Raw genomic sequence first — 10,961 nt, 5'->3', positions numbered from 1 at the left:
TAAGTTTTTCTGAAAAGGTAATGGAACCAAACTCCAAGTGTCCTGAGTATGCAGTGCTTCAATCTCTTCTTGCATAGCTTTATACCAAACAGGGACCTTAATGGCAGATTTATAAGTTGCAGGCTCACACAGTGACAAATCAACATAACTGGAATCACTGAGAGAGCTGAGGAAAGCTTTCTTCTTAACAATACCATTCTTGCTCCGAGTTTGCATAGGATGCATATTTAAAGGAGCAATAGGCAACACTGGTTGTAGATGATTAGGACCAAACTCAGGATCCACAGGGAGTAAGGAGGAAGAGCTTGCTGAGACAGTAATGGACTGAGGAGATGAAGCATCTGTGGGAGTCAAAGTAGAAGAGTCTAGGGTGGAAAGTGGTTGAGGAGATATGATATATGGTATTGATGCAGCTGCTAAGAGTAGTGAAGGATGAATATCAGAAGAGGCAGGTGATGAGGCACATGCTATGACACACTTAGACTGAGCTAGTAATTGTTGATACAGAAAACTGGATTCATCAAACACAACATGCCGAGATATAAAGATCCTCCCTTTCAAGACATCAAAACAAAGAAAGCCTTTATATTTAGAGGCATACCCCAGAAAAACACACTGAGTTGTTTTAGGTTGTAATTTGGAAGTGTTATAGGGCTTTAGTAAAGGAAAACACGAACACCCAAAAACTCTAAGATGAGTAATCACAGGAGATGTACCAAATAGTAACTCAAATGAAGACTTATGATTTAAAACTGGTGTAGGCATCCTATTGATTAAATAGGCAGCAGCTTGACAAGCAAAAGACCAAAATTGAGAGGGAAGCTTAGCATATTGCAGCAGGGTAACAGTAGTTTCTATAAGATGCCTATGTTTTCTTTCGGCTAAGCCGTTTTGCTCAGGAGTGTATGGACAAGAAATTTGATGTAACATCCCTTGGACTTTGAGAAAAGCTTGTAGTTTATGACTTATATACTCTCCCCCACCATCTGTTTGTAAACTCTTAATGGTTGCAGAAAACTGAGCTTTAACAAAGGCATAAAAGGAGACAAATGTATCAAAAAAGTCTGATTTATTTATAAGTGGGAACACCCAACAGAATCTAGTACATTCATCAATGATAGTTACATAGAATTTGAAACCATCAATTGAATTACAGGGTGCAGGGCCCCAAAGATCACTGTGTACAACTTCAAAAGGTATTTGAGATTGATGAGTACTAGATTGAAAAGGCAATTTTTTAAACTTTCCTTCTAGACAACTATGACATACTATGGGTACATCATCCTTGGAACACCTGATATTAGCTTTATTGAGCATAGTAGAAACAATATTATTGGTAGGGTGACCTAACCTACTATGCCAAAGAGATGAACTAATGAGCTGTCCCAGATATGCAGAAACCTTGACATTACTTGGTGAATAAGAACCAGGATGTTTGGAAAGGGATGAGATAGGATAAAGTCCATTACTGCATAGCCCTTTGTAGAGGATCCTCCCTGTGGCCTTGTCCTGAATCCAAAAACAGGACGCATCAAAAATCAACCAGCAGTTGTTATCAAGACAGATTCTATGCACTGATAATAAATTCTGAGACAATTTAGGCACATATAAAACAGAATTTAATTTGATATGATGAACTGGTGTATGAATAACAGTGCTGCCAACATGAGATACTGTCAAACCTTCTCCATTAGCAGTTTGAACGGTCTCATTGGTTGGATATGGAGAGGCTAAAGACAAGTTACTGAGATCAGTGGTCATGTGATTCGTAGCCCCAGAATCAGCAAGCCAAAGTTGAGAGGAAGACTGAGAGGAAGATGCCTGAGAAGAGGATGGAACCATTGTATGCATGGCTTGCATCGCAGGTTGAGAAGGGAACTGAGGTGCTGAAGGAGCATAGGAATACGGAGCCATAGATGGGTGCTGTGGACCAATGTATGAAGGACCTTTATCATTGTAAAAGCAAAACCAAGTTGTGTGGTTGTTCTTTCCACAAATCTGACAACTAGATTTATCCACTGTCTTGGAGTGACAAAATGGTGCAGTATGACCATATGCATTACACAACTGACAAAACACAGATTGAGCAAAAGGCACGATTGGAGATGGACCAAGAACACCAGAGGTAGGGACATGAGTCTGATTAAAGAAATGTGGTCTTGATGCAGGATACCGATACCCTGGATTGAACTTTCCTTTACCCTTCTGCCTATTATTGGCAAACTGTTTGAAACCACCATTATGACCATTAGAGGATCCATTAGATGAACTATAGGGCACATGACGAGGATGAGATTGAGTGTGATAAGAGGAAGACTGAGGTTCAGATATGGTATTGGTATTGGCAACCATGGCAGACAAAAACTGAGATGAGACATTGCTCTCCACAATTAGTTCTTCTGCGAGTAATTGAGACCTAAAATCTTTAAGAGAAATGACACTTTCCCTTCCTCGAATAACACAGCGAAAAGTATTGTACTCAAGAGGTAAGCCATTGAGTGCCATGATGACAATATCCTCATCAGCAAAGTAAACTCCAGCAGCAGACAAGTAATCTCGAGCCTATTTAATGCGCTGCAAATATTTAGACACAGAATCTGATCCTTTCTTAATGGTTTGCAGATTTGATTTCATCTAAAATATGCTGGTTCTTGAAACAGTAGAAAACTGTTCTTTCAACCGATTCCAAAGATCACAGGCACTAGAACTTCCAATAGCACATGAAATGGCAGCATGTGATAACGTTGCAGTAATCAGTTGCATCAAGGCTCTATCATGCAGTTTCCAAACAACATATGCATCATTCTCAATTTGAGAAGAAGAATTACCAGATACTATACCAGATTCACTCGAATTAACAAGAAATCGAGGAGGACAGAGATTAGAACCATCAACAAACTGCATAATCCCATGACCTTCTAATAACAATTGCATTTGAAATTGCCAATTCAAGTAATTTGTATCATCAAGCTTAATATTCACAGAAGTAGGAATTGTGGAAATAAGAGCAGTAATTGGAGATTGAAGAATCTGAAGTTGTGATGCAGTTACCATATTGGCAATGTTCGAAGAACAACTTGTCACTGAGACACCAAAACAAACACCTGGTGTGCAGCAAAGCTTCAACACAACGTCACAGATCCCAACTTGCAGCAAACCCTAGAAATGGAGAGAAGAAGAAGAGTGCACTCGTACAGAGAAAGAACACAAGCACGAGCAGCAACGACGCCGAGAAACGTAGAGAAGAAGACCGGCAAACGTAGATATTATATCAATGTGGAGAAGCGGAAGTAATCAGAAGGATCGAACAGAGTAGCGTTTAGCTGATCCGGTGATTGATACCATGTCAATATGTATGCAGATATATCAGAGAGAGAATTATTAAGAACTTAGAGAGAGAAAGTAAGCAGAGAGAAAGAGATGAATATCTTGTGTTATATCTTTCTTACTCATGAAGTCATTACATTTAGACTTATATAGAAGCTCAAATACATGTAACAAACTAACTAACTAAAGCACAATCTATTGACAAGTGTCATAATCCCACACACTAATATATATATTCTAACAATTGTGAGACTAAGCTCACCCCTTTTCCCTTAGTGTAGATAATATCTTTTGTTAAAAAAAAAAACACGATACTACTACATGGTTTATATTCTACAAAAAAAAGCATTTGTCTGCTTAATTTGGAGTATTGTCCCCTTTGACAGGAAATAGATCCTCTTCTAATCCCTACCACCAAATCCACCAAGTCAAAGGATATGGGCCTTTAAAATTTGATTTAACGGCTAAAAACAGGGGTCCGATTTAAAAGTTATAATAACTTTAGTTGTTGAATCAAATTTCAAAGGCTTAGATCCCTTGACCTGGTGGATTTGGTGGAAGGGATCTGGAGATGATTCTTGACACACCCCGACCTGGAAAGGTCGAAGCATGCTGGTCATCACCATGAGATGACGTAACCATAAGGGTAAGTGATGCAAAAAGTAAATAAAATTAAAACTAATTAGAACTAAATAGTGATAGAGTGCGCAATCGTGGGGTGAACCCACTACAATTATTCAAAGCGTAATAGACAGTGAAACTATAGAAGAGTAGTCAAAATAACTAAAGTACACTTATGACATAACAATGATAAGCTCGTACGTCTAAAACAGAAGGAAATGTCAAAACTGCTGAGATTCCTCTAGTGACACAAAGAGTACAACTATCTAGGTCCTGGAGGGGCGAAAAACAAAGTTGAGTGAGTCAGCAAAACAATGCTTATAAGAAAACCTTTATCTTTGAATATACTAACCCCTCGCCGTAAAACAAGTGTAGTTTCCTTAAAACATACTACATAGGTATGTAAACGATAAATCAACAATACTATAACAGAGTTATAACCCAATATATGCCAAGATATGATGTATCAAATGCCACAATAATATAATCATGTGATAATCAAGTATAGCTAAGTGCTCATCCATTTAAGCTGACACACGAGTTCGAACAAATAATTTCTGACACGAACAGGACTGGGTGTAATCAATATGTTCTAGTATTACGATCATGTGAAGACTGGTGTAGAAGCACATCACATACAAGTTGGATTGCCTAATGCAATCTACCCGACTAGACTGGCACCTAACTTGGATCCAAGGCGAGCGAACGGTGCGATGTGAACATACTCGTGAAGAACTGGCCCTCGCCCTGGGGCGAGTACTAACACCAAGGTGCAACAAGATGAGCATGTATACAAGTATGTATGAATGTCATGACATTAATATCTCAACCATATAGCAGCATTTATCACAATTCAATCACAATAATGATACTACGTAATATAGGCGTAAAATGAAGTAAATACGCATTTATGGAAACTATAATATGTATAGGTATAAAAACAGACTGCCCACTCACAAGTACGTTGCTGGGTCGTAGCCCTCGAGCCTAACTTGGCCTCATAAATCATCGGGATAAGTTTCCCCTATATGTGAAACAACTAAAATAAAACTAATTAAAGCACATAATGGAAACCTAAATAAAAACCCCATAGTTTGCTCAAACCTAGGGTTTAAATATATGAAATCGATCTACTCGACGTCACGGACACACACGTGTCGACCATACGCTGGCCGGAGGTCGGACGCACAGTCACACGCCGCCCAAAGGGGTTGTACAAACAGGTCATGCGCCTGCGAGTATAAGCGTACTCGCCTTCCTCGCGAATTTCTGCAGTTTTGCAGATTTTTGGGCCAACTTCCAGAGCTCGATTTTCAACCAAAAACACTTCTACAAAAGCCAAATTAAAGCTAGGAATGTGATGTATCGATCCCAATTCATAGAAAATTCGAATACGGTCCGTGCTATTAAGAAATTTGGCCTGAAAATGGCCAAATGACCACGGTTGCAGATTTCCAGAAAACTGGAAATTTCTTCCTAACTTTTAGAGTTGATTTCTAACTCGCTACTTAATCGAACGTAGTGATTCAAAAGCCATTTTGAAGTTAGGAATGTAGAGAACAAGTTTGTACCTAATAGGAGTTCACTTGTGGTCAATGTTGATCAGAAAAATGGGTTGAAAGTGACCAAATGGTCACGGTCTTGACTGAAAAAAAAAACGTGCAGATTTTCTTCTCGAGTTTTCTGGGTAAAACCAAACGTTCAAAACACAAACAAAGGTTCAATATCAACCCATAGAATTGAAATTAAGGTTCTAAGGGTTTCTCGAGGCTTACCTAAGCCGTGAATGGCCTGAAAATCGTTATATCGAACTTGCCGAGTTGAACCTTCCGAGTTGGATGACCAAAACTCAGTCAACACGTGAACCAGGGGTATGGTTGAGTTCCTGGGATCGAGATGAGAATGATAGTGTAATTTGTTTGTCACGTTTACAGGTGTGAAGAGAGTTGATGAGCTTGTAGAGAAGAAAGGAGAGCTTGGCGAGGGAGAGAAGGAAGAGAGAGAGAGAGGTCCTTTTTTTTTCTTTCCTTTTTCTGATTGGTTACAGAAAGGAGGGAGAGCATGGGATGATTGGTTGCTAGAGTGTAGGGATAGATGGGATTGGTTGAATAAATAATGAAGGGGATGCACGGGTAGGATAAAAAGGGAATCCAAAGGATGGGATTTCAGATTTCCTACAGTAAAAGGAAATCGAAATTTATCCGAAGTAGATATTTTTACACTTTTAAATCTATACTGACTCGTATTAGCGTGCACAATTTAAATGCGATACAAGGAAATAAATAATTTAAGGGAAATAAACGCGTCCACGTCACTTGCCAACAAGGGCATAATCGTCAACACATACTAGGGGATAAATTACATAGGAAAATTAGGGACGGGTAGTCACAATCCCTTTCCCCTTTGACATTCTCATTTTATACAAGTCATTCCCCGTTTCTTTTTCCATTTTCCTTTCTTTTTTTCAAAAAAAAAGGACCAATTGATAGTTTCACCATAGCAGTCCACCCTTTCAGGGCCCAAAAAGACTCGTGGATGCATTTCAACCTCCCCTGACCACCATTGTGTGATTCACCAGTGCCACGAATCGAACCCAAAATGTGCTGTATGAAATGCAGACCTAGAATTCATCCTCAACTACTAGACAATCCGTGGTGGTTAAAAGTGCCAAGGCAGTCCAATTAGATCAAATTTCCATGTGAATACCCAAACATGATGGTAGAATTTAAAAGCTCATTTAGATGTGTTTTTAAAATAGCTAAAAGCGTTTTTGATGAAAATGTTTTTGGAACTAATTTTTAGTAAAAATGCAAGTAAATCCTGAAAAAACACTTAAAATACTTCTTGTAAGAAGCACATAATTGGTGCTTCTTGTTGAAAGCACTTAAAAGTACATTTGGTATTCAAAAAGCGCTTTCAACAATTTTAAAAGCATATCCAAACGAGCCCAAACTCATGTGTAAAATACAGTATGGGCTCCATCTCACTTGCTTGTCTTCCGCCCTACATGAAACAAGATTCCCTCTTAGCTTTCCTCTCCTACCAAACTCTCCCTCAGAGTTGGCAGAAAGAAAGAAGAACAGAATCAAAACCATCTTTTCTCTTTTTCTCTAAACCCCAAACTTCTCAGTTTCCTTAATCCCTTTAAGATTTGTTGACCAAAACAACAACCTGCAGTTGGCCACCATCTCTCTCTCCCTCTCTCTCTCTCAACCCTTTTTCTACCTCCATAAACCATTAAACCCAGCATGCTCATCTTCACCCAGCTCAAGAAACAATCATGACCTGGTGGAGGGTTGCTTCCATTTTTCTTCCTCTTCTTCTTCTTGTTCTTCTTCTTCTTCCCTCAGCATTTGCTCTCAACTCAGATGGGGTTCTGCTGCTTTCCTTCAAGTACTCAATCATCAGCGACCCGCTCTCAGTCCTTGACAACTGGAACTACGAAGACGAAACCCCATGTTCCTGGATTGGCGTCACGTGCACCCAGCTGGGAAACCCAGGTACCCCAGACATGTTCAGAGTCACCAGCTTAGTCCTCCCCAACAGCCACCTGGTGGGTTCAATCTCACCCGAGCTGGGTTCACTCCAACACCTCCAGAGACTCGATCTTTCCAACAATTTCTTCAATGGGTCTCTGCCTGTCACCCTCTTCAATGCCTCAGAGCTTCAGGTCCTCTCCCTCTCCAACAATTTCATCTCCGGCGACCTGCCGGATGAGTTCGTCTCGGGCCTCAAAAGCCTCCAGTTTCTCAACGTCTCCGGCAATGACTTGGCCGGAGACATCCCAGAAAATCTCACCTCTTTACAAAACCTCACCATAATTTCTCTGAGGAGTAATTACTTTACCGGAAATCTCCCAGCTGGGTTTAATTCCGTTGAGGTTTTAGATCTCTCCTCCAACCTCCTCAACGGGACTCTGCCTCTCGACTTCGGCGGCGAAAACCTGCGCTACTTGAACCTCTCCTACAACAAAATCTCTGGAAAAATTCCTGTTGGTTTCGTGAAAAGGGTTTCGGAGAACTCCACCATTGATCTCTCCTTCAACAATTTGACCGGACCGATTCCCGACTCGCCGGCTCTGCTCAGTCAGAAAACAAAGCAGTTTGCAGGAAACAGTGAGCTTTGTGGGAAGCCATTGAAGACCCTCTGTCCCATTCCTTCTACTCTGTCCACACCGCCGAATATGGCAACTAGTACCAGTTCTTCTCCGGCGATTGCTGCCATTCCCAGAACGTTTGATAACGGCCCAGAAACGAACATTTCTGGGGGAGCAAATGGGACTCGGAATCAATCGCAGACCGGGCTGAAACCCGGCACGATCGCCGGCATTGTGGTCGGAGACTTGGCCGGAATAGCTGTACTTGGATTAGTCATTCTCTATGTCTACCACGTTAGGAAGAGAAAAAGTCTCAACTCAAGAGGCAGTAGTGCCAAAGACCCGGAAATGAAACCAAAAGTTGTCACAAAACAAGACCCAGATAAAAAAGGTATGCACTAAGTTTTGGAATTGATTGCAGTGACATTTTAAAGATGTTGTACCCTTATATGATGACGATGAGTTCAAATCCTGTCGGTGGTTAATCTAACCTCTAATATAATAAAATTTATTCTTGACCAAAAAATAAAAAGTTTTGGAATTGATATTAGATTACAATTTTATTTAGTACATTTTATTATTTCTCTCAATATTGATATCTTGTCTATTTTCGTTAAAGCGTAATTCTCCTTTCATTTATGAAAGTTAAGCCTAGGAAAACAAAAACATGAGTAGAAAAAGCACTGCAAAAATCACTTCCCATCACATCAATGTTTACGATATTAGATTCGATTTAGTGCATTAATTTCATTCAAAGTTTTTATATCATTCTCTTGGTATCAATTTTTTGCACTTTTTTGTATTTTCAAACTCTTGATATTGTGTGTAGTTCTGTATTTTCATACTATCGATATTTCTGTGGACACCGATAATTAATACCTTTGACACAATGCAGCAAAATCCGCAGCATGGTCATGCATAACAATAAAAGGGGAAGAGAAATCAGAGGCAACAAGCTCAGACAGTGACCATGATGATAAAAATGGACCAGTAGGTGGTCTGCACAATCCGAACGGGGAGGCTCAGAAAAGCGGCGTCTTGGTGACGGTAGAAGGTGGGGACCAACCGGAGCTTGAGCTCGAGACACTGCTGAAAGCATCAGCTTATATATTGGGAGCCAGTGGCCCAAGCATTGTGTACAAGGCAGTGCTGGAGGACAAGACTGAGCTTGCTGTGAGGAGGATAGGAGAGTGTAGGGTTTTGAAGATGAGGGATTTCGAGAGCCTAGTGCGGGCCATTGCGAAGGTGAGGCATCCGAATCTGGTTAGGGTTCGTGGGTTTTACTGGGGAGACGATGAGAAGCTTGTTATCTATGACTATGTCTCCAATGGCAGCCTTGCCACCACCAACACCAGTAAGCTCTCTTTCCTCTCCCTTTTTGGCGTATGTTAGTTAAATTATGTGTGCTTAATAACTGCATGTGAACCATGGAAAATTGGAAAATCATTTTCCTGCTAGAAAAAGTTGAAACAGTAGAGCCCAGAGAATCCATGTCCACATTGGTACTTGACATTGACAAACCCTACTCCTCTGCTTTTGCTAGTCTGGCTTATAGCAAGATAGCGATGCTTCTTCCCCCAAAATAGTAAAACTAGAGGGACCATATTATCTAGATAACGCGGCAATTGCTCGCATGTTACATTCAAATTGAAAAGTCTTTCGTATTTGTAGTCAATAGTACAATTGTTCTATGTTTTCGGTGCGGAACTTTTGGTTAATTAGTGTGTTCCTTATCCCTCATGAATTTCTTGTACTAGTGTGGTTGATCTCAAACATGTTTGAATTTTTTTGTAGGAAGATCAGGGTCATCGCCGTGTCATCTACCTCTCGAAACTCGGATGAAGATAGCAAGAGGGGTTGCAAGGGGGCTGGCGTACATCCATGAGAAGAAACATGTGCATGGAAATATCAAACCTAGCAACATTCTTTTAAATTCTGATATGGAACCTATAATTAGCGATTTCGGCCTTGATAAGCTGGTGTTAGGTAACACGATTGGTCAAAAAGCTAGTGGTTCAGCCCGGGGGTACTTTGGAAGCCTAAAATCCATGGCCACTCGCGAAGGTACACATGATGTGCTCCCAATTGGTGGCAGCCCCAGCGCAATGCCATCCGCGGGAGCGGGGAGCGCATCTTCGCCGTATCAAGCACCGGAGTCCCTAAAGAACTTGAAGCCAAACCCCAAGTGGGATGTGTATTCTTTTGGTATAGTTTTGCTTGAGCTTCTCACGGGAAGGATACCTTCGGAACGAGAATTGGTTGCCCAATGGACACCGGGTACGCGGACGGAGGAGAAAATTCGAATTTTAATAATGGTTGACTTGGCGATTAGGGCTGAGGTGGAGGGCAGGGAAGATGCCTTGCTGGCTTGTTTGAAATTAGGGTTTAGTTGTGCTAGTTTTAGCCCACAAAAAAGACCAACCATGAAAGAAGCCTTCCAAATCCTAGACAAAAGTAGTTCCACTTCTTCAAACTAATGTATGTTGAGGTCCCACAAAAGTGGCTTTGTTTATGTTAAGCATGCATTTGCTTTTATTTTATTTTTATTTTGTTGAGTTGAACGTTGCGTAAAAGCCATAAGAAATGTTCATATAGTTTAATAATTTATGCCACTTAGTATTACAATATAGTAGTATTATTCTTTATTTATAAGTGAAAGATCTTAGATTTGATTATCGTTAAAAGCAAATTTGAACCACATTATTACTAGATATTATGAGGCTTAGCCTATTCTCCACTTCTTAATGTAGATAATATTGTTTGTTAAAAAAAATATAACAATTAGGTTAGTCAAGAAGCTACAAGTTCACATAATTGTAAAGGCGTAGCTTGTGTTTATGTGCTGATAAGTGTTAGGTTTCCGTTGAAATATCGGTTTGTGTTGTAATCAAAACGGTTGAATGAGCAGGATTTTAAA

The 10,961-nt window shown here is 40.3% G+C and overlaps 1 protein-coding gene across 1 annotated transcript; it reads left to right on the top strand.

Moving 5' to 3' along the window:
• Positions 1-6,619: 6,619 nt before the first annotated feature.
• On the top strand, positions 6,620-10,669 carry LOC139189010 (receptor protein kinase-like protein At4g34220). The gene is made up of 3 exons (XM_070807195.1): positions 6,620-8,435; positions 8,940-9,398; positions 9,839-10,669. The coding sequence occupies exons 1-3, from the start codon at positions 7,229-7,231 to the stop codon at positions 10,519-10,521; spliced, it is 2,349 nt and encodes a 782-aa protein (XP_070663296.1). The 5' UTR covers positions 6,620-7,228; the 3' UTR covers positions 10,522-10,669.
• Positions 10,670-10,961: the final 292 nt, after the last annotated feature.

This window comes from Malus domestica, chromosome 10, assembly GCF_042453785.1.
Source record: "Malus domestica chromosome 10, GDT2T_hap1".
In the NCBI taxonomy this organism is placed as follows: Eukaryota; Viridiplantae; Streptophyta; class Magnoliopsida; order Rosales; family Rosaceae; genus Malus; species Malus domestica.
Note: the sequence above shows the minus strand (reverse complement) of the source record. Positions and strands in the feature narration are given on the sequence as shown.

What these genes read in the sequence shown, in the direction of transcription:
- LOC139189010 (XM_070807195.1), top strand. Translation starts at nt 7,229, where the DNA reads ATGACCTGGTGGAGGGTTGCTTCCATTTTTCTTCCTCTTCTTCTTCTT. An exon ending in ACAAGACCCAGATAAAAAAG is followed by an intron (nt 8,436 to 8,939) that starts GTATGCACTAAG and finishes GACACAATGCAG; the next exon opens with CAAAATCCGCAGCATGGTCA. An exon ending in CCTTGCCACCACCAACACCA is followed by an intron (nt 9,399 to 9,838) that starts GTAAGCTCTCTT and finishes ATTTTTTTGTAG; the next exon opens with GAAGATCAGGGTCATCGCCG.